Here is a 24442-nt window from a genome sequence, read left to right on the forward strand (position 1 = left end):
ACTCAAGAGACTTGAGATGCAAGATTTCAACTCAACTTCGACTCCAACTGAGCCCAGAATGCAACTGTCGAAAGACACAGATGAAGATGATGTTGATTCGACGCAGTACAAAAGACTCATTGGATCACTTTGATACATTTGTCATATAAGGCCTGATCTAGCATACAATGTGGGTAGGGGTGTGCATGGATCATAAACCAAACCAAATTGAACCATATATATGGTTCGGTTTGGTTCTTAAAACCATTTTCATAAAACCAATTTATTTTTTAGAAATCGGTTTATAAATGGATCGGTTCGGTTTTAAACCGGCTTTTCAATTTTAAAAAAAAAAAACAGTTTTAAATCAATTTCTTTAAAACCAATTTTTTATTTTCTTAAAAAAATCAATTTCAAAACCAATTTTATAAAAAAAAATGGTTTTTAAAACTATATTTTTAAAAAATCAATTTTATATCAAAAATAATTTTATTTTCTTTTAACTAACTTTTTTATTTTCAGTAATTATAAAACTATTTTATATAAAAAAATATTTATTTTAAAAAATTACTTTAAATTTGACTTTTATAATCACAACAAATAATATCTCAATTAAAAATAATCCCAAAGTATGATGTGTTACATAAAAACGGTCATAAAATAAAATAATTATGAATCATATCTCTATAAATCATAATTGTTTATAAAATAAATAACTCATCAAAAAAATTGTTCAAATTTTTAAAATCTCTCATAATTGTTCATAAACAAATTTTATGAGGTTTTAAAATATTTTTTCTTTTAAAATATAAAAAACATAAAAAAAAAATTTAGAAAAAAAATAACAAATATTCAGAAAAAAGAAAAAAATTTAAAATAATAAAATTATATTCTGAAAATAATTTTTTTTTAAAAATATATATTTTTTTAAAAAACATTTTTTTTACTGAAAAAAATACAAAATTTTTGATAAAAAATATCTTCTTTATTTAGAAAAAAACAATAATTTTATTTGAAAAAAAAATCAAATATAATATTTTCGAAAAAAAAATCCAAATATAATATTTTTGGTAAAAAGAAAAAAAAATCTGATTTTTATTTTTAAAATAATTTTTTTATAAAATTTAAAATATAAAATTGATTTATAATGTGATAAAACATGAAAACATACAAATATAAAAATTTAACGCATAATAAATTTTGGATAACCAATAACAAAATCAAATTTTTATAATGGGTAACGGTTTATATTTGGATAACAAAATGGATACCCAAATTTTTATTTTAGCATTTGGTTTGGTTTTTTTAAAGTGGATCAATTTGGATACCAATTTGATTTTGGATAACCTGTTTTTTTGCACACCCCTAAATGTGGGTATGGTAAGTAGATTCATGCAGAAGGCAAAGGTATGACACCTAATAGCGACAAAGAGGATACTAAGATATTTGAAATAAACTCTTGACTATGACATTTTGTTTCCTGCAGCTGATGAAGGAAAAGAATACAAGTTACTGGACTACACCAACTCAAGTTGGTGCAATGGTGCTGAGAATAGAAAATCCACAGTTGTCTATGTGTTTAATTTAGGTGGTGCACCAATTGCTTGAAGTTAAAGAAAGGAACTAGTAGTAACATTGTCGTCATGTGAAGTAGAGTACATAGTTGTCTCTCTTTGTGCATGTCAAGCAACATAGATGGTGAATTTGGTCGAAGAGATTACAAGGAATAATCATGGAGCAATTACCATGAAAAGACCGACAACATGGTTGCTATCAATCTGGAAAAGAATCTGATAGTGCATGGAAGAAGCAAACACATCAAAATGAGGTTCCATTATCTTTGAGAGCAAGTAGCAGAAGCGAAGCTGAACTTGGAACACTAGAATCAGATTGCAGATATCATGACGAAAGAAATGTTGGTTAAAGTGTTCAAAAAGTTAAGGTATATGATGAATATAGATAACTTAGACACAATAAATTAGGTGGTGTGTTGAATTGTAATTCTTTGCGGCAAAGTAGTATTTTCACAGAGTTTATTGTCGTCGAAATGATGTGTGTCGAAATTGTGTGAGTGTCGAAGTGTCAAGGAGTTAACCTCGACACGGATTTGGTTTTAAACCTAATTTTAGAGTGTTGACAAAATTATGTATTTTGGGTTTTTGTTTATGGGTTTTGCTGAGGGAGCAAACAATCAAAATCTATAAATAAGGAGTAACCCCTATTATTATAAATACTAGAATTTTGTAGTTTCAAAAAGATAAATAATCACATTTTGTGAGCAGAGAGGAACTCTGCAGAAAACTCATATTCTTTCTTATCTCGATAAACCTTAACTCTTTTCTTCTTAATTCAATCTTCATTTCTTGTTTTTCATCACCATTGTGTAGCGATATACAATCTTGCAATCAAGGTTGATTGATTCACTCGAGTGAAGAGTGAAGAACAAGAGGAAATTTGATCGGTGTGATTGAATCTTGTTTATTAAGATTGATTCGGAATTACTCAAAGTCTTAAGTTTAATTCCAACAACCGATGTGTTTTAAAGGACTCAAGTGTAACGTTTTTTAATTAAATGATTAAATTGAAATAATAAATTAAGGTAAAGGACTAAAAGATGAGTTAAATCTTAAATTTTTATAACTCGCTTAGCACCTCAAATATATATATTTTTTAATTAACTTTTTTATATCTTTTAAGAATTTAATTGATATACACGAATAGTGTAAAGATTTTTTCCACTGTCAGTTAATCACAACCATTGATTTATTTAAAATATTTGACTTTTATTTTAACCATTTGAAAAGTAATACAAACAGATGATTGTGATGTATTGACAGTGTAAAACTTTTTACAAACTGACAGTGCATACCAATTAATCTCATTTTTTAAGGGACTAAATTGAATTTTTTTCTTTTAAAAATAATTGTAATAGATATTTATTTATGATTGAAATTAAAGAAGCAAGTAGATAAATGAGATTTGGTGTGTGGCCTCGCAAAAGTAATTAAGAAAAAACAGATGGAATACATAAACGGGATTTGTTTGCATTTGTTAAAAGTTAGGCACTATAGGAAATTTGCAAATTCATATTAGAAATTTCATCCAAATAAGAAATTTTCAACTTTCATGGCAATGTGATAATTTATGGTAAAAACTCCTAAATTTCATAAATTTCTATTAAAAATTTCAAAATTCCTAATAAATACTCTAGTAGTTATACAATGAATTAAAAAAAATTGCGAATATACATGTATGAGTTTTTAATGATACGTTTAAAATTCTCGATTAAAAAACCTACATATACCAAGAAAATTGAAATGTGGACAGTTCAATTTTTTAAAAATAGTACCGGAAAAACTGAAACTGCCAGAAACATACGTAGAAAATTATGAATTTTTAAATAGTTAATTGATTTTTCCTTTAAATTTTTTCCATTTTATAGTGAGAAGCAAGGAAAAGGAGGGCAATCTTGGTTCCAAGATAACGGAGGTAGTTGACTCAGAGTGACTATGATTCAAATTTATCTAAAAACAAATTTGGAATTAATGATACACGTTGAGGTGGCAGATTTTAAATTCTATCTAAAATAATAATTTAAAAATACGGTTCAACCCGACACGCATTCGAATACGTAAAGAAAATAATAATGTGTGAATAGAGAGGAGTAGTTGGTGTATAAATTAGTAGAAGGCAAGAAAGAAGAATGTTAACAACCTATACGTGTTCGCTGCAAATGGCTGCAACTGCATGGTTCCCGGCCACTCCATCTTCCTTCTATTCCAAACCATTTTTCACAATCACATGCAAAGCTCACAACCCTCTCGCACTTTCTTTTACAAAAATCGAACAAGAGCCGCTTGCACTCTACTCCTCCGTCCAAGCCTTTGCTCCCGCCACCGTCGCCAATTTAGGTTCCGGCTTCGATTTTCTAGGCTGTGCTGTTCATGGTATCGGCGACACGGTCTCGGTGAAGGTCGACCGTCATGTTCGTCCAGGTGAGATATCTATTTCCGATATTTCAGGCCAATGTCCGGATGTCCATAAACTCAGCAAAAATCCTCTTTGTAACTGTGCCGGTATTGCCGCAATCGAGGCTATGAAAATGCTCGGCATTCGTTCTGTAGGTCTTAGCATTTCGCTGGAGAAGGGTTTGCCTTTAGGGAGTGGGTTGGGGTCCAGTGCGGCTAGCGCAGCTGCGGCTGCCGTTGCGGTTAATGAGATATTCGGGAAGAGATTGAGCGTGGAGGACCTTGTTCTTGCATGCTTGAAATCCGAGGCAACGGTATCTGGTTATCATGCTGATAATGTCGCACCCTCAATCATGGGGGGATTTGTTCTCATTAGGAATTATGAACCGCTGGAGTTGGTGAGGTTGAAGTTCCCGTCCGAAAAGGAGCTTTATTTTGTATTGGTCACACCTGAATTCGAAGCCCCTACAAAAGAGATGAGAGCGGCACTGCCTTTAGAGATAGGGATGCCGCATCATGTCTGGAATTGTAGCCAGGCAGGGGCTCTGGTGGCTGGAGTTTTACAGGGAGATTTGCTCATGTTGGGGAAGGCGTTGTCGTCGGATACAATTGTTGAACCGAAGCGTGCAGCGTTGATTCCAGGGATGGTTGCTGTGAAGAAGGCTGCTATTGAAGCCGGAGCTTTCGGATGCACTATCAGTGGTTCTGGACCTACTGCTGTTGCTGTCACGGATGATGAGGAAAAGGGACGCCTCATTGGCCAACAGATGGTTCGGGCTTTTCAAAAGCATGGCAACTTGAAAGCTTCTGCTAATGTTAATCAGCTTGATCGCCTCGGTGCTAGACTTCTTAGCGGCGTTCCTTCAAATTGATATAATTCAATTTCAGTGTAGCTGCTTTGCTGGTAGGAGGTGGGTCAGTAGGTATGCCCCATTTCTACCATAATCATAGTCATGATGATTACCGATGATGATTCAATCTCCAAAATTTTGGATGGTTCATTTCATATCATACTTGCTTCTATTAAAATGGTTATGCATTCTCTTGGACAATTCACTAAAAGAAACTAAGGAAAGGTTATGTTTTGTTTATAATGTTTGTTTGTGGTGGTGGTGGTGATGATGCAAAGCACTTTGTGTGCTCTATTTTTGTTTGTTTCTTGAAGTTTTGAAGCCTTTACAGAGCAAATAGAAAGAAATGATTGTGTGAATATTCTCTTTGTTATTGGTAACTGATGCCACTTGTTGTATGAGAATGTAATATTGTTATTCTATGGGGTACTCCTTTATGATCTTGACATGGGTCTATTTGATCAGTTATTTCAAAAACAAATTCTTCACTATGTTGCACTCCTCTTCAGAATTCATATATACTTCATTCGCGTAAGGTTATGTTTGAAACTTATTAAAAACGAATATGATATACAAACTCATTCACTCCTCTTTAGTGAATTTTATACCAGAAGCTCTCGCCAAATGTTGCACCAATTTTAATCTCATATGTGATATGTATGTCTAAAACAAATTGGTTGACAAATTTGCTGCAGCAAGCTTACTTGATCTAGTACTGCTGATATCTAACTTATTATATTTATCCTTTTCAGAGAGACGTGTAGATTCCAAAATTTGGATTTCTCTATGGTGTGGTGACTTGTCATAGAAACAACATTGAGGTGCTGAGGTCTCAATAAAAAGAAAAACCATTCAAACACGGTTGATAGATGAATAATAATCATGAAAGACGGTCCTTAGATCAATCTTGTGGTGGGGGCTCAAAAGGCATGTTCTAAACAACATTTTCGTTGCTTTTTTGTTTTTCCTCCTTCATATTGCTCTACTTGAGATACCTCAATAAGAAGTCTTTTGTAGTTTATTTTATTTTATTTTGCTGTTACTGTTAATCTTGTTTTTTGGATAGTATCTAAGATGTATTGCAGTATAATGGTTTTTTCTAGTGCCAAGGTTTTGTATAGCTCTGTTGAGGTAAAATTCAAGAAAATGTTTGGAAGTTCACTTCACAAATGAATTTTAATTTGTAAGTTGGCTTATATGGTTGCCTGTTAAATCATCACCTATACAGCTCATTTCTATTTCATGTGAACTTTTTTTGCCCCTTTGATGTTCAGTATTTTATCTACTGAACTTATGTATTTGAATGAAAAATGTTTGAACAACAGCTAATAACAAAACAGTAAATAAGAGTAAATAGAAATGGAAAACAGATCTGGTTTCGTAACTCACTGTGAATCATGGGCAAGCACAAAAAATAGCCTCAGAGGTTTCAATGCAAACTACATATTTAGCAAGGATAGGAATGAAGCATATCTATGGAGACAGGGAAGATTCATCATTGTTTCAAGTTGCAACTCAGAAGGTTTTGCTTGATGATTATGTCATTGTGACTACTGACTAGAATATCTTATCTTAAGAAATAATGGCTGCCATTCATTTTTTTAATCTAGTTTTGTAGTTTATTATACTATTGGTCATTAGGCATCTAAAGACTCTTGATTCAATTTATCATTTTGTAAGTGGATCTTTGAACTTCTGTTTGGTTACTGACTAAGCCCTCTTTTGTTGAGATACTAAAATTCTATTTTATTTCAGTGGCTCAAATAACTTTAGGAAGTGTACAAGTAGCATTAAGGATTACCCCGAATTCTATAATGATTGTTTGCGGTGGTGATGTTGTAAAGCACTCGGTGTACTCTATTTTTGTTTGTTTCTTGAAGTTTGATGAATCTCATTTCTGGAGCAAATAGAGTAGGGGATTCTGATAAGTTAACAAGAATATGTGCGCTTTTGCTGTTGTGACAAACAATGCCAAAAGCAGCAAATCCGTGAGAAAGCGAGTGTTCTTGAATTATCAATAAAACAATTCAATCAAGGTTAACCGATTACAAGTCAATATCAATTCACTTTTCTCATACTCTAACAAACTAGAGTATGATGATGATGATAACACTCATAGATAACATACATAACTATTAGATAACAAAGTATTAATTCCTCCGTTTCTTTTTAAATGTCGTTTTTTTGACTTTTTACATATATCAATAAAGTTAATCATTATTGTTATCTTTTAAATAATAATTCTCATTTTACCTATAATATCATTAATCATTTATTATATTTATTTTACTTTTTCTCTCTGTCTCTGTAATAATTACCTATGGATAATTTTGACAAAAGTGTATTTAATAATACCTAGAACTTTACAAGTGACAATTAAAAAGAAACAAAATTTTATCAAGAAAGTGACATTTAAAAAGGAACGGAGGGAGTAATTAACTTAAGTCATTGCATGCTAGATCTGACTTCGACTACAACATACACCTCTTCGACTACTGTATGCGCTTGATCAGACTTTGACAGCAACATGCACATCCCAATCAAACCATGAAGTTATCCCTGACGAGTGTAGAGTTCGATTCAAATACTACAAATCTCCACCTTGGAACAAACTCTACTACATCAAGAGAACATACTGGATATCATCATGCAACTTTGTCAATTGCATACAGTTAAAGAACTTGCTACTAGACAATGACTTGGTGATCATATTAGCAACATTATCTTCGGTTGAAACCTTCAGCACTTCCACTTCTCCTTTCTCGATTTTCTCTCTAACGAAATGCAGTCTAACACCAACGTGCTTGGTTCTCTCATAACAGACTGAATTCTTCGACAAATGTATAACACTTTGACTATTACATTTAACAGTGATAACTTTACCTTGAACTCTTCAAGCCACAATGTTTTTTTTACAGTTTTAGTGAGGGCAATATATTCACCTTCAATGGTTGATAAGGCTACAACCTTCTGAAGTGTTGTTTTCCAACTGATTGATGTACCAAACATAGTGAAAACATATCCAGAAAGAGATTTTCTAGTATCCATACATCCTGCATAGTCAGAGTCAACAAATCCTTCAATTTTGACTTTGCCATTGCATGTGGCTTCACCATAAACCATGAAACTCCTCAGGTATCATTTTATGTATTTCAGAATCCACTTCAAAGCTTGCCAATGTGCCTTCCTAGGATTGGCCATATACATGCTTACAAAGCTCACTCCGTAAGTTATGTATGGCATTGTACATACCATTGCATACATCAAAGAACCTACTATACCGGCATAAGGGATGTTATTCATATATGCTCTTTCAACTTCATTACTTGGACTTTGAGTTGTACTTAACTTGAATTGATAATTTGTTGGCGTTACGACAAGCTTTGAATTCAACATACCAAATTTGTCGAGAATCTTCCTCAGATATGTCTCTTGAGATAAGAATAATCCCTACTACTTTCTATCTCTCCGGATGTCAATCTCCAAAATTCTGGTGGCAGCTCCCAGATCCTTCATTTCAAACTCCTTGTCAAGTTCAACCTTCACCTTTATTACATCCTTGACACTGTTTCTTGCTATGATGATGTTGATAAGGGCCAAATTTTGTATATAATCAAGAGTATTTTGTGGCCCTTTTCACTTGGTTTCATTGGAATTTTATGGCAAAATCTTAACTTTAGTGTAGATAATTGGTTTTTAGATTTATCGTGTAAATATCATTATATAGCTTGATCATATTCATTTTATTTTGTAGGTTTTCTTGCATAATTGAAGCATTGGTCACTTAAAAGGAAAAAGGAAAGCTTCAAGATGCATTTTTTTGATGGAAATCAAGAGTTTCAGTTTGGGTTCAGCATGATGAAAGTGCGCTTATAGGTGGCCAGGCAGAAGGTTGCGCGCTCAGCGCGACGCTTAGCACTGTTTGTGGGGGTTTTATCTTTTTGTCATATAGTCGCGCTAAGCAAGCTCTGAATGGGCTTAGCGCGATCTGCTTTTTCAGCCTAGTATATATGCTTTTGCACTTCATAATTTTAGACATAATACCCATTTTTAGAGAAAAATACACCAAAAATATCAAAGGAACTCATAATCAAGTCTTTGGAGCATTAATCTTCGACTTTTCGACATTGATGCCTGTGAATCTCTTCATCTCTCTTATGAAACAAGCTACCATGATGTGTAGCTAAACCCCATTTTGTCAAGATTAGATGTAATTAATATAAATAGTATGTATTTCTTTTGATCCTTTGTATGTGAACTAGTTAATGATCATTATAGATGGCTATCTTTACTTTTATGTATATTTGTGATTTGAATCATTATTAAGAAATATCTTTCAAGTCTTGACCTAAGTTTTCATCTATCAAACACCAAAGTCTAGACATACATTTGGAGTTTGATATTCACTTGTATCAAGTCTTAAATAGTATGGTTAATAGGCTGAGAGATCATCGATTAAATAATATGGTAAAAATCGCAACACCGGTTAGACATAAGCGGTGTTGATGAGAGATATATGGTTGTATTGATTATAAATGTAATTCACATGCTAGATTAGTCGAATGCATATGAAATAGGTTAATGAACTCTAATCTTGATATGATTTTTAAACCGTTAAAGTTCGAATCTTTTACAGTTATTAATTATTCTAGTGAATGTTTCTTTTCATAATCGAAAACCCTTTGAAACCCTTACTTAAAACATTGTTAACTGTAGAACGAAGGTGATATCGCACTAATATGGAGACGATATAAAATACTTACCCATCGAAAACTATTTTAACAGATGTCATCAGCATAAAGCAAAAAAATAATAAGTGAACTTCTAGGTTGAAATCTTGAGTAAACACAGTGGTCAAATTGACTCCTAGTGAAACCTATGTGTGCCATGAACTTATAAATCTCACATTCAATTGTCGAGGATATTGTTTTAGGCCATATAGTGACCTATTTAGGTTGCACACATAATCATTCTTGCCTCTTTATGCATACCTTTCAGGTTACCTCGTCATGATTATTTCATCTAGATTACCATACAGGAAAGTGGTATTCACATCCATCTGTTCAAGTTCTAGGTCGAACTTTACCACCATGGCTAACAACATTCTAATGGATTTATGCTTTACAACAGGTGATAACACATCATTAAAGTTGACTCCTTCTTTCGGAGTGAACCCCCTAGCAACCAGCCTTACCTTAAATATTTTTGACATCACTCATTCGATTCCTTCTATAACCTTGAAAATCCACTTACAATCGACTAACCTGGCTCCTACAGATTTTAGATCAACTCCTAAGTGTTGTTATCATGAAGCGATTTTATCTCATCATCCATTCAGTGTCATAGCTTCCCTGTAGTCTCCAGGTTCTTCATCAAGAACCTCACTTGCAGAGATTTAGGCAAATGCTATGAGATTTGTATAACCAAGTCTATATGGTGGCTTGATGACTCTTCTTACTGTATCCTTTGCCAGCATGTAGTCATTATCTTTTACATGTTTTTGTGCAATTCTGATATGTTTTTTCATGATTTTCTTTTACATGTTTTTTCTTGATATTTTTGTGTTAATTTTGTAGATTAGCCTAATTTCACTACATAACATGTTTGGATTTAGGTAGATTTAATTAGGATTAGTTGATTTTAATTAGATTTAATTATTAGGAAATAATTCAACATTAATCAATTTATGGATAATGACCATTTTACCCATAGGGATTAGAAAGTTAATGTTAAGCTTGCTCCCTTAGTTTAGGTTTGGTTTAGGTTTAATTGATCATTTTTAATCAGTTGCTTCCCATGCGAATATTGATTTTGAGTTCTTTGATTAATTTGATCATAACTGTTGTATGTTCCCTTAGTTTAGGGTTGTTGGCGCACCTCGAAAAAAGAGAACACGACTTAAACGAAGCGCAATCGCACGCTCGCATGATGGACTAAGCAAAGTCATCACCGAACTTTATTTATTCATAAAAAGGAAAGGGGAAATATCGATAAAACACAAGAAAGAATGACAATGATTATGGTCATTGCAACCAAATTAGGATTCCGCATTCGTTCCACAAACTACAGAGCTCTGACTTTGTTATTGCAAGATGAGAATACGTAGGCACAAGGCTTCAAACCATTGGCGAGCACCCTAATTATTATTTCCCATTCCATTCATCCTAATTATTATTCTTTACCTTTTCCTTTATGAATTCCAACAATACTTTACCTTTGATTCCAAATTATACATTTTTGTCACTTTTACCAAATATTTTCAGTTTCTTTCTACCTTAATTATTTCTCTATCCTACCATTCATATTCATTATTCACCATTCACTATCTTCATTCAATATATTCTACCAATTATTCATTCCATGTGATATACTCTATCTTTGAGTCAAATACATTATTTCTTTGAGCTCCACCCAATGTCTCCCTTTGAAACGAGAGATGTTTGCCTTTACGACAAACATTTAATTCTCTTTGTTTCCAACCCCACCATATAGTGGTACATGCCTTGGCTTCCCACATATTGATTCATGCCCATCTTTACTCATGGGTTCAAATCACATGATCCTTTGGTTCAAACCATACCTTTATCAGTCTTCTTTCATCTCCCACCTTTAGTTCTATTTACTACAGAGCTCTGAATTCCTTATTGCACTAGAAGGACACGTTGGCATAAGGGCCCTAATCCTCACCAAACACTCTATCTATTCCTATTCTTTTCCCTTATTCTTTCGCGAGTAATCTTTAGATAACACTCATTTAATCATAGAGCAATCAAAATGATTTCCGTTGAGTATAACAGATGTGAGAGAAATGTTAATATCTTCCCCTTGTATAACCGACTTCCTTATCATTTTTTCTTTCCCTGAATTTTGTGAAATTATAAAATTATCTTTGTACATCTCGGAAAGTTAATTTGACCAACTATAATATAAGATCGGAGGATCATTTATATACATATTAGAATTTTTTGAGATCGAGTATGTTCCATGTTAACATATCGGTAGTCGCGTTATACTTACTAGCGAGACTCCAATTAGAGTATCAAAGTAAGTAAGATGGAGCCGACCTCTTATAAGGCGATAATAATCATCCTACCTAGGGGTGGACATAAACCGCCCACCCAGCCCAACCCGGAAAAAAAAAAGAATTTGGGCGAGTTGGATCGGGCCAACGGGTCAAACGGGTTACCAAACCGGGTTACAGGGGGTTCAAAAGAACGGGTCGGGTACCAAAAATGGACCCACGGGTACCCAGACCCGCCCATCTACGAAACACAACGTTTTGTCATAGATTCCTCTTGTTCTCACTTCTCTCACTCTCGTTTTTTCTTCCCATATTCTCTCACTCTCTCGTTCCCTCACTCCTCTCGTTCCCAAATCTTTCACTCTTTCATTTCAGTTACAATGTGATTAATTGTTTCCTTCCCATATTCTCTAATATTTTCACACACTCTCCGTTCTATCACTCTTAGTTAGGATTTTTTTAATTAGGGTTTCTGAATCTAAGGTTTTTAATTTAGGGTTTATGATGATTGTTGTTGTTACAGGTGATTAAAGGCTTTGGACCAGTTCTCTCACTCTACGGGTGATTAGAGTTTGTGTTTTTTTGTTTATATTGTTGTTGTTTCGATGAATCTCTTTGTTCTCTCTAACTCTCTAACTTAAAAACTTGATTTGTGCATAATATTTGATTACTTTGGGTTGATCTTTGGAAATTGGAATGTGTCTTTTGCTACCCCTGCATGAACCGTGATTTTTGGAACTTAGGTAAAGACACAACTCATGATTTTGCTCTGTTTTCACTCTGTTCCTTCATCTCTTTCCCGCAACACAAGCTACTATACATTATGCTTTATTAGTTGTTTGAAATATTGAGTTTTATGTCGGTTTCTTTTTTGGTTTATGTTAGAAATATTTATTTTTATGTCAGTTTTTTTTCCTGCTATGTTATCTGATATTTCATGTATCCGGTTTTTTGCGATCCGCTATTAATAACAATTAAACTGGTTGTAGTTGCAAGTGATATTTCAGTTCTCATATCAGTGGCTAGTCTTGCCTTGACAAATTAAACAAATAAGGTATCATAGTCTTACATGTTTCTACCAAAAGTCTTACATGTTTCTTTTTAATTCTTAATAAACTCATATGATTGAGAACAATTTAAGTCTTACTCATTACTTCATATGGTGTATTGGTTACCCACTTCCATCAAGCTGTCCATGAGAAAGGAGGTGTGCCATGTATTATTGTGCGCAAAATAGGTTTTAAAATAGTGCAGTATTATAACCCTTCCATTAATTGTTTATAAATTTTATATTATATATTGATATTTAGTGCAGTAATAGTGCAGAAATAGTGCAATATAAACTAACTGTACTATTATTGTTTATAAATAATCCATATTAGGAATTTTAATAGTCCATATTTATAAAATCATTAAGTTGTCCATGAGAAAGGAGGTGTGCCCTATATTATTGTAACAAGTCCAACACATTGCAGTTAAAAAAAAATTTGGTATAACAGAGAATCATAAGTTTTTTAGCATGGTATGTTGTTGTTGCTTATGTTCTAGTTTAGTGCATACCAAATGTATGGTATATTGTTGTTGCTTATGTGCTAGTTTAGTGCTACAAATTATAACCCTTCCATTAATTGTTTATAAATTTTACATTATATATTGATATTTAGTGCAGTAGTGCAGTAATAATGCAGTATAAACTAACTGTACTATTATTGTTTATAAATAATCCATATTAGAAATTTTAATAGTCCATATTTATAAAATTCATTATTGGAAGGGTTATGTTACTGCACTATTTTAATATTTGAATAATGCAGTCTATATTTTACATTATATATAAAATTCATTCATTAGTTCCTATTTCATTAACTTTTTAAATATTGATATATTGATAAAATTCATGCAACTAATTCCATAGGATAAGGCTTGATTTATTATTATTTTGGTCTTCAGTACTCATTTTACAATATGGCTTTGATTATTCTCACTGCATATTAGTTTTAATGGATCATGTTAATTCTGCTATTTAATGTATATTGTGAGGATACTGTCAGCATTAACCAAGTAGTAAAATGTGTCATTATCAGCTATTTAATTATCTTTTTGTGATGGTTTGTTGCTTATGGCTCCTTCATTTTTCAGTGATGGATCATCCTAATCAAACTATACCTACTCAATATGTCATGAATGAAGTTGGTTCAGTAGCAACAACTGAAGTTGTTAGACCAGAATTAGTTAATACCCAACCTACAAAGAAGAGGAAAGCTAGTGCAAGTGGTTCTAGGCAATCATCTGCTTGTTGGGAGCACTTTATTAGATTACCAGATGACTTAGTTGATACACCAACTACAGCTTGTAAATACTGCCACAAAAAATACCTATGTGGCCCTAGGACTCATGGCACCACCAACATGAACCATCACATTTTAAAATGTGCAAAGAAGCCTAGAACCACTCATCCCACCCAAACTATTCTTACGTACCCCTCTGTAGAAGGATCTAGTTTGGGTCAAGTTAGTTCCAAATTTGACAAGCAAGCTTGTAGAAAAGCTTTGTCAATTTTTGTGGTTCTAGATGAACAACCATTTAGTGCAGTTGAGGGGGAAGGTTTTAAGTACTATTCTAAAGTAATGCAACCCCAATTTACTCTCCCATCTAGGCGTACAATAGCTAGAGACTGTTTTCAGCTACACTTGGATGAGAAACAAAAACTAAAAGCCTTCTTTAAGTCCAGCTGCAATAGGGTAGCACTTACTACTGATTGTTGGATTTTTATCCAAAATCAAAACTACTTAACCCTTACGGCACACTTTGTGGATAACGAATGGAACTATCAAAAAAGAATTATAAGCTTCACAGTTATTCCAAACCACAAGGGTGACACGGTAAGTAGGAAGATTGAAGAGGTGTTAAGGGATTGTGGAATTAGGAATGTGTCTACCATAACTGTTGATAATGCAACTTCAAATGATGTAGTTGTAGCATATTTGCATAGAAAAATATCAACTATGAATGGGATGATGGGGGATGGAAAATGTTTTCATATGAGGTGTGCTGCTCACATATTGAATTTGGTGGTAAATGAGGGTTTAAAAGATAAGCATTTGTCTATTACTAGTGTTAGGGATGTTGTTAGATTTGTCAAGTCCTCACCTCATAGGGCAACCAAGTTTAAAGAATGCATTGAATTTGCTGGAATAACTTGTAAAAAACTAGTATGTCTCGATGTTTCAACTCGTTGGAACGCGACATATTTGATGCTTGAGGCTGCAGAGAAGTTTCAAGCTGCTTTTGATAAGCTTGACTATGAAGAGTCGAGCTATAGGGAGTTCTTTGGAAAAGGTAGTCCTCCTAGTAGTGATGATTGGGACATTGTTAGAGCTTTTATCTCTTTTTTAAAGTTATTCTATGAAGCAACTAATGTTTTTTCCACCTCTCAAAGTGTGAGTTTGCATAGTGCTTTTCACCAAGTGTCTGCGATCTATTGTGAGCTAAAGCAAGCTACTATGAACTTGAATGGTGTTTTTGCAACTGTGGATAGGGACATGATGGAAAAGTATAATAGATATTGGGGGTGTGCTAGTAAGATGAACAAGTTGATTTATTTTGGAATTATTTTGGATCCAAGATACAAGTTGAGTTATATTGAGTGGACTTTTAAGGATATGTATGGAGTTGGATCTGTGTTTGCTACCGGGTTGATCAAATCTATAAAAGAGAGATTACAAAAATTGTATGATTGGTATAAGCAAGCTTATGACCAAAATCATAATAGACAACCTCTTGGTAGTGGTGAAAATAATGTTTCTAATGATGAAACAATAGTTGGCCGTCCTTCACTGATGGCTAGAGCCGATGCTTTTGAGCAACATTTAGAGGAACAAGACTCGATTGATCAACAAAATGAGCTTGAGGGTTTTTACTCTAGTAAGTGTGTCAAAAGGGATCCTAAATTTGACCTTCTTGTGTGGTGGAAACACAATTCAACATAATATCCTATTTTATCTACAATAGCTAAAGATATTTTTGTCACACCAGTGTCTACGGTTGCATCAAGTGCCTTCAGTACAGGAGGGAGAGTCTTAGAAACTTATAGGAGCTCCCTAAAACCTGAAATGGCAGAGGCATTAATTTGCACCCAGAATTGGTTAAAGTCGTCTTTTACCTATTTCAAAGACTTGAACCTCATGGAAGATTTTGAGCTTTCTGAAGATATTATAACAGGTAAAATTATTATATATTTATTTCATAATTGTTATATCTTTCTAAAAAAAATGTTTATTTCATTATTTCAGAATTTGAAGAAATTTCTTCAACAGCAAGAAGAGGATCTTTACCGTCTCAGCCACAACCTTCTGGTTGTGCTTGAAAAATATGGAGGAATATTTACTTTATTAATTTGATTTACTTATTACTTTATTCCTTTTTAAAGCTTAATATTTTTCTTGTTTAATTTTTCAGTTCAACAATTTTTTTTGAAGTCATATGTGACTTATATTTTGTGACTACTCAATGGCCAAACAATATATATTTTGTCCCGTGGATTTTGAAGATATTCAAGCTAGCCAAATTTTGGTATGCATCAAACAATATATTATTGTGTTAATTATCATTAGTGGTTTATTAGTTGGATTTAATACTATTTAATTTTAAACTGAAGTTGATAATGTCATGGTCGGTTGTCCAATAGAACATTTTGAGGCCATGCAGGAACAACTTGGTAAAAATGTGACGATACACTATATAGCCAGGATCAATTGATACATTTTGTAACATCTTGGTAAATGAGCAGCAACATACGCTATGTTAATTAACAGTGTTATGTTATTGGTTAAAAAATAGTGTCATGTTATTATTTTTTTCGTTATTTCTTAATTTTCTCTTCCAGGCTGAAAATGATGCAGTTGACCAAGACCTTCAAAATTGATGTGTGTTTACTTTATATCGGTATGCCTTTACATGTGTAGAATTAACGGCTTTGATTTGATTAAGAATTGTCTATCTCTTCATGATAGCCATATGATAGTGGTAATTTATTGTTTCCCATTTCTTGAAGAGCTAGACTATAAAACAAGTTAAATTCATGTTATTGATTTGATTAAGAATTGTTGCTATTGTGACATGATTGGTTATAAAACAAGTTAAACTCAATTAGTGATGCTTAGAGTAATTACAATGCTATTTCACTAAAGCTAAATGGTAGATTGACTCTAATGATTTGACTTCTATCAGTGTTAATCAAAATTTATATTTATTAATTAAGGCTGATATTGTAGTTTTGATTTGGGTATGTTTTATGAGTTTTTACCTTATGCTGAGAAATGTTGAAATTGGTTTTGAATTGCAGGTTAGGTGAGAGAGGAATGCATGTTGAAGAACTAGAAAGAGAGCTCAAGTTATTATTGGATAGGATCAAGTCAGTTCTCTTATTTTTATATTGTCTTGCTATGGGTATGATAAGCATTTGCTTATGATTTAAACTAAAATTTGTTCATAATTCCAGGTTGTCTGTAAAAGCTCTTGAAGATGAAGGTATGATATTCTCCATACTCCCACAGATAATGTTACGGTCTGCCTTATCGATAATGTTATGGTCTGGCTTAGGTGGAAGTGACTTAGGTGGAAGTGGAAGCACTTGTAATTCAAGAACCAAAACTTGACACAAATATTTTGAGTCCTATCATCCAAAGACCAACAATTTGCAACTATTTGATATACTTTCAAAAGTTCTCTTGTTTCTCATTTATTTTGAGTTTTTGTATATGATACAGTGGTTGTAATTTATTAATTTCTTTTTAAGGTCTGTGTGAAAGTAGTATAACAGTTGTTATTTTGGATTGAAGTTTTTGATACTTTGAATATATTTTGAATCTAAGTTGTAGTAATTTGTAGCTCAAAATATTATCAAAATGTATTATTGGGTTCAAAATAATATCAACCCAATAAAACCGATTAAACCGATTGCATAACCCGCAACCCGTCCAAACCGATTACAAAAATGGGCGAAAATGAGCTTATATGGCTTAAGCGCGAGTTGGGATGGGTGAGGCTTTTGGGCCCGACACCGCCCAACTCGGCCCGTTGTCCAGCCCTAATCCTACCACTAGAGATGACATTATTATGAATAGTGTGGAATGATGTTCATCGATAACGTCGACACCTTCCTCCACCCCAAGACATTTCCCTTGTTATGTTTAGCGGTCACGCGTTGGTTGTTTTGGGACGACCCAGTATTGTGTGGATTCAAAGGGTTTCTTAATAGTTGATATCAAAACAGTTTGTTGCTTTCTCAATGGGAGACACCCGTTTTAAGAATACATTATAATCCTAAATTCTTTGCACCGAAAAGGATAATGACTAATCAATCAGGAGTTAGCAGCATCACATGCATTAGCTATACTCTCTCTATCAACCCGTCCCATCAATACAGTGAAATACTTCGTATAGTCGGATTCCGGTTCTACTTGTATGTGTACTCTTCCTCTCTAAAATGAACACATACACTACTGTCGGATATGTTCTACCAGCTTCAATTACTCCAATAGCAACCTCATGTCGGAGTGGATAGAAGATACAACCATGGTGGAGATGTCAGCTAGATCCACATACACCGACATTGAAAGATAAGTAAATTTTATGTTTTAGAGTGTTGTAATATATAATGCAATCCTGCTACATTGTAGAAATAATGTCATCTAAGATTTATATGTATATTATGATATGAAAATATTTGGTTATCGTGATCTGGACACACCGGTGTTTCCGTAAAAACGATCTTTGATGGAGATGTTGAGCGGTTACCGATATGCCTACTCAAATCAGATTTAGACGGCACTGCAGCACATCAATTGACATCCAAGCCAAATGATAGTGTGGTCTTGTTGATGACCCAAATGCAACTGGTTCAAAGAATTCAATCTTTGTTAACCGACAGAACCTCTTTGGTGACTGAAGAGAGAAATATGTGCAAAGCAGGAATCAAGTATCTCTTGCAAGAAACTAAAAATATGGAAGGCGAGAATCAAAGGCTCACTTCTCAGATTACTCCAATAATTGAAGATATTTGTGTGTATGGGAATAACTTCAAGTCAATACTCGTTTTAGTAGTAGTTCCAAATGAAGAAGTTGTTAATAAGTGGGCTTATGCAAATGGTCACATTGCTTCTTCTCCAATCTTTGTGCTCTTGACCAGTTGAAGAAATAATCTACCTATGACGACAACATTAAAGAAGAAATTAGACAGCCGCTTGCCATAAATGATCGCCACTGTAGAGAGAACTCCATCGACAAGGTTGCCAATTTCAATCCGGAAACTCGATTCAATCAATCCGGACGACGTTTAGATCACACATCCACCCTTCCGGCGTTTTTGGCAACGTCATGCCATGCAAAATTCCATACTCAAATAAGTTATCTTTTTCATTTATACGATGTGATCATGCCATACCATACCATAGAAATAGTGTTAAAGTCGGTAGTGAGAATGGAATGAATGTTTAAATTGTGAAAAACTTGATGTATGTACTTATATGCAGATTATGATTTAATAATACATTGTGTCGCTAGGAGGTCACAGGTGTTTTTCTGCTAGAAGGTAATGAGCATCAATGACCCTACAACAATCAAATGCTAATGCCAACCTGCTCATGTACATATCGAATTGCGGGAGGCAGTGATAATCATTCTGCATTTGAAATTATCCAAAGGAAATATCTAGTGATAATCATTCTGTCTCATGAATCTAACGGTTTCTTTCTTTGGTCCCCAAACAAAAGAAATACATCATCGATATTGAGAATGCGATATTGAGAGAGAAAGAATGTTACCGCTTGGCTGTTTTATTAAACATGTATTTTGATTATGTTCATATCCATATGATTTCATTTTTACGGATCATTATGTCTTATTATTTAATCTTTGAATTAAATTTATGCATAAATTAAAATTGATTTATAATTTTATTATTTTGTTACGTAATTGTCTAGTGATCGTTATAATTTTGATTAATTTGGATTAGTCACGGCATCCTTAAATTAATTGAGATTATTTTTTTAAAGTTTTGAGATCACATAAATTATTAGACATAAAATTGTAATTAATTATACGTGGTATAATAAATTTTATCCTACATGAATTTTTATTATATTTGTATGATTAATTAGGATAAAATGTCAAAATATTTTCATAACTTGTCCACAGGAATTATGAATTGGTACATAATTTGATAGTTTTATCATAAAGTATTAATTTTGGATAGAAAAATAAAATTATATCATACACGTAAAGTGTGAGGTTTGAAAAAAAATCTATCGCAATTTTTTTTTAAAAATCTTATTACATTAAAATTTAACCCACAAATAATTTTTATGTTGCAAGAATTTTATGGTATGTTTATATTGATAATACATACAATCTGGATAATATTTATGCCTCAAATTTTGACATCAATTTTGTTTATCTTTTTAACTTCTCAACCTGCTAATTTTTCTGATATCCGATGTGATGTTCCCGAGCTCAGAGGAGATAACTATAAGGTGTGGAAGGAAAGAATTCTCTTCCATCTAGGATGGATGGACATATATTATGCTATTAGGAAAGACGAACCACCTGCAATTACAGATGAAAGTACTCCAGCTGCAATCGCACTATATGAGTGGTGGGAGAGATCCAACCGGCTCAATGTGATGTTCATTAAGACTAAAGTCACTGGTGAAATACGTGGTTCTGTCGATCAGCATGAGAATGTCTGTGATTTACTGAAAGCCATTGACGATCAGTTCGTCACTTCTGAAAAGGCTTTGGCAAGCACATTAATTATGAAATTTTCCTCCTACCGATTCACCAGTGTGAAAGGTGTGCGTGAGCACATAATGAAAATGTGTGATATTTCAGCTCAACTTAAGAAACTTGAGGTTGATATGTCTGACTCCTTCCTGGTGCACTATATTCTGAACTCTCTTCCGTCTGAGTATGGGCCTTTCAAGATCTCCTACAATACACATAAAGACAAATGGTCAATCAATGAATTAATGACCATGTGTATTCAGGAAGAAGAAAGGCTTGTAATGGAACATAGTGAGAGTGCATTGCTGACAAACACTCGTGGGAAGAACAAAGCTTTCAAAACTGACAAGTCACAAGCCAATTAGAAAGGGAAATTCAAAATACCACCGCAAGGTGATATCAAGAAAGAAGCAAAGTGTTACTTCTGTAAAAAGGGAGGACACATGAAGAAGGAATGCCCTGGATTCAAAGAATGACTTGAGAAGAAAGGTAATTTATTCTCATTTGTTTGTTATGAGTCTAATATGACCGATGTTAATATTAACACCTGGTGGATTGATTCTGGATCAACAATCCATATAACAAATTCCTTACAGGGTATGCAAAACCTAAGGAAGCCAGTGAGAAGTGAGCGGATTGTCCTATCAGGAAGCAGGATGGGCTCACATGTGGAAGCTATTGGAACTTGCAATTTAATTTTGAATAATGGTTTTGTTTTGAAATTAGAAATGACCTTTTATGAACCAAGTTTCTCACGAAACTTGATTTCAGTTTCTAGACTTGTACCTTTTGAATATTCCTTTAATTTTAAAGACACCTTGTTTGAATTATTTTATAATTCGGAATATGTTGGGAATGGTATATTGTCTTATGGTCTTTACCGTATTAATTTACAAATCGAATCCATTTATAGTTCAATGCATGTTCAAACTGGCACTAAGCGGTGTAATATTAATGAGAATTCTTTATGTTATGGCATCGAAGATTAAGACATATCTCCATAGAGAGAATTAAAAGGTTAGTAAAAGATGGGGTACTTAATACTCTAGATTTTGCTGATTTTGAAACTTGTGTTGACTGCATTAAGGGAAAGCAAACCAACATGTCTAAGAAAGGTGCCAATAGAAGTTCAAGTATATTAGAAATAATTCATACAGACATATGTTGTCCTGATATGGATGCACATGGTCAGAAATATTTCATCACTTTCATAGATGATTACTCACGATATATGAATATTTATTTGCTTAACAATAAATACGAAGCATTGGATGCCTTCAAAGTCTTTAAGGCTGAAGTTGAGAACCGGTGTGGAAAACAAATAAAGATAGTGAGATCAGATCGGGGTGGTGAATACTATGGTAAATACACTGAGAGTGGACAAGCACCTGGTCTATTTGCTAAGTTTCTTCAAGACATGGGATTGTTGCCCAATACACCATGTCCGGTTCTCCGAACCAAAATGGTGTTGCAGAAAGAAGAAACCGAACATTATTGAACATGGTGCGGAGTATGCTTAGCAACTCTAATCTTCCTAAATCATCATGGAATGAAGCACTAAAGACGGTTGTGTATATTCTAAATCGGGTTCCATCCAAGGTTGTCCCAAAGACACCATTTGAGATATTTAAAGGATGGAAGTCGAGTTTACGACATATGCGCGTTTGGGGATGTCCGTCTGAGGTAAGGGTTTATAACCCACAAGAAAAGAAACTAGATCCGAGGACCATTAGTGGGTATTTCATTGGATATGCCGAAAGGTCTAAAGGTTATAGATTTTATTGTCCATCTCATACAACTAGGATTGTAGAGTCAAGAAATGTGAATTTTCTTGAAAATCATTTGACTAGTGGGAGCGATCAAATCAAAAATTCAATTTCTATGCATGATTATATAGAGTATGAACCTTCCACTTCAAGTAATAGATTGGTTACTATTTACAACATCCCTCAAGTTCAAATGGATGTTGATCAACCAATCATCGAGACTCCACAAGCTACTGATGATCCAGTAAATCAAGTTGGTCATCAAGATGATGAACAATTAGTTGAACAACAAGATCCACAAGAAAATGTTGATCAAACATTAAGAAGATCTACTAGGACAAGAAAATCAGCTATTCCTAATGATTACATTGTGTATCTACAAGAATCTGACTATAATGTTGGAGCTGAGAATGATCCTGAGAGCTTTAGACAAGCCATGAGTTGCAAAGAGTCAAATTTGTGGTATGATGCCATGAATGATGAAATAAATTCCATGAAAAACAACGACGTATGGGATCTTGTAGAGTTACCTAATGGGGCAAAGGCCATTGGTTGTAAATGGGTCTTTAAAACCAAGAAAGATTCATTAGGCAACATTAAGAGATATAAGGCCAGACTCGTTGCTAAGGGATTTACTCAAAAGGAGGGAATCGATTACACTGATACTTTTTCTCCTGTATCAAAGAAAGATTCTCTTCGTGTCATCTTGGCATTAGTTGCACATTTTGACCTTGAGTTACATCAAATGGATGTGAAAACAGCCTTTCTTAATGGTGATTTAGAGGATGAGGTTTATATGAAACAACCTGAAGGTTTCTCTTCTACTAGTGGTGAGCATTTGGTTTGCAAGCTTAAGAGATCCATATATGGGTTAAAACAAACCTCTCGTCAATGGTATCTTAAATTCCATGAAACGATATCCTCATTTGGGTTTATTGAAAACCCCATGGATCAATGTATATACCAGAAGGTCGGTGGGAGTAAAATTTGTTTTCTCATTTTGTATGTGGATGACATACTACTTGCAACCAATGATAAAGGTTTTCTACATGAGGTGAAACAATTCCTCTCTAAAAACTTTCATATGAAGGATATGGGTGAGGCATCTTATGTCATTGGCATTAAGATCCACAGAGATAGACTTCGAGGAATTTTGGGTCTATCACAAGAAACCTACATCAATAAAGTTTTAGAGAGATTTAGAACGAAAGATTGTTCACCAAGTGTTGCACCCATTGTCAAGGGCGATAGATTTAATTTGAATCAATGCCCTAAGAATGATTTTGAGCGGGAACAAATGAAGAACATTCCATATGCTTCTGTTGTAGGAAGTCTTATGTATGCTCAAGTATGCACAAGGCCCGACATTGCATTTGTTGTTGGAATCTTAGGAAGATATCAGAGTAATCCAGGTATGGATCACTGGAAAGCTGCAAAGAAGGTGTTGAGATATCTTAAAGGAACAAAAGATTACATGCTAATGTATAGGCAGACGGACAATCTTGATGTGATCGGCTATTCAGACTCCGACTTTGCTGGTTGTGTTGATTCTCGCAAATCAACATCAGGATATATTTTTATGATGGCTGATGGAGCTATTTCATGGAGAAGTACTAAACAAACCTTGGTTGCTACTTCTACTATGGAAGTCGAGTTTGTCTCCTGTTTTGAGGCTACTTCTCATGGTGTATGGCTTAAGAGTTTTATTTCTGATCTTAGAATCATGGATTCTATTTCTAAACCTCTGAAGATTTTTTGCGATAATTCAGCAGCTGTCTTTATGGCTAAGAACAATAAAAGTGGAAGTCGAAGCAAGCACATCGACATAAAGTATTTAGCCAATAGAGAAAGAGTTAAAGATAAGATAGTAGTTATTAATCACATTAGTATTGATTTAATGATCATTGATCCTTTGACTAAGGGCATGCCACCAATAAAATTTAAGGATCATGTAGAGAACATGGGACTTGGGTCCTCCTTATGATTGTATACATATAATTTATTAATAAAACTCTTATATTGTGATATTTTCTCATTTTCATGCGCACATCAGTTTGAGAAAATATGTTACATCTG

General features: G+C 33.7%; 3 protein-coding genes across 5 annotated transcripts; all 3 read left to right on the plus strand.

Moving 5' to 3' along the window:
* The first annotated feature begins 3639 nt into the window (after positions 1-3639).
* LOC127117446 (homoserine kinase) lies at positions 3640-5994 on the plus strand. Of its 3 annotated transcripts, none has more exons than XR_007801979.1 (2): positions 3640-5329; positions 5551-5994. XR_007801979.1 is itself a non-coding variant. In XM_051047463.1 (2 exons), the coding sequence occupies exon 1, from the start codon at positions 3683-3685 to the stop codon at positions 4817-4819; it is 1137 nt and encodes a 378-aa protein (XP_050903420.1). In that variant the 5' UTR covers positions 3640-3682; the 3' UTR covers positions 4820-4858; positions 5551-5994. The 3 variants fall into 3 exon arrangements, 1 of the variants encoding a protein (XP_050903420.1); XM_051047463.1 differs by having other exon boundaries at positions 3640-4858; XR_007801978.1 differs by having other exon boundaries at positions 3641-4870.
* A 7966-nt stretch (positions 5995-13960) lies between these two features.
* LOC127120975 (zinc finger BED domain-containing protein RICESLEEPER 2-like) lies at positions 13961-16185 on the plus strand. Its single transcript, XM_051051598.1, has 3 exons — positions 13961-15743; positions 15855-16040; positions 16112-16185. Exons 1-3 carry the CDS (start codon positions 13961-13963, stop codon positions 16183-16185), a joined length of 2043 nt encoding a protein of 680 aa, XP_050907555.1.
* A 4057-nt stretch (positions 16186-20242) lies between these two features.
* On the plus strand, positions 20243-20965 carry LOC127120976 (uncharacterized). Its single transcript, XM_051051599.1, has one exon. The coding sequence runs from the start codon at positions 20243-20245 to the stop codon at positions 20963-20965; it is 723 nt and encodes a 240-aa protein (XP_050907556.1).
* The last annotated feature ends 3477 nt before the right edge of the window (positions 20966-24442 follow it).

The sequence above is a fragment of the Lathyrus oleraceus genome, chromosome 2, assembly GCF_024323335.1.
Source record: "Lathyrus oleraceus cultivar Zhongwan6 chromosome 2, CAAS_Psat_ZW6_1.0, whole genome shotgun sequence".
Taxonomy (NCBI): Eukaryota; Viridiplantae; Streptophyta; class Magnoliopsida; order Fabales; family Fabaceae; genus Lathyrus; species Lathyrus oleraceus.

Excerpts from the sequence above, each read along its gene's own strand:
- LOC127117446 (XM_051047463.1), top strand. The coding sequence starts at position 3,683 with ATGTTAACAACCTATACGTGTTCGCTGCAAATGGCTGCAACTGCATGG.
- LOC127120975 (XM_051051598.1), top strand. The coding sequence starts at position 13,961 with ATGGATCATCCTAATCAAACTATACCTACTCAATATGTCATGAATGAA. Across the intron at positions 15,744-15,854 it reads GCTTGAGGGTTTTTACTCTA|TGTCTACGGTTGCATCAAGT; the intron begins GTAAGTGTGTCA and ends TTGTCACACCAG. Across the intron at positions 16,041-16,111 it reads TTCTGAAGATATTATAACAG|AATTTGAAGAAATTTCTTCA; the intron begins GTAAAATTATTA and ends TCATTATTTCAG.
- LOC127120976 (XM_051051599.1), top strand. The coding sequence starts at position 20,243 with ATGCCTCAAATTTTGACATCAATTTTGTTTATCTTTTTAACTTCTCAA.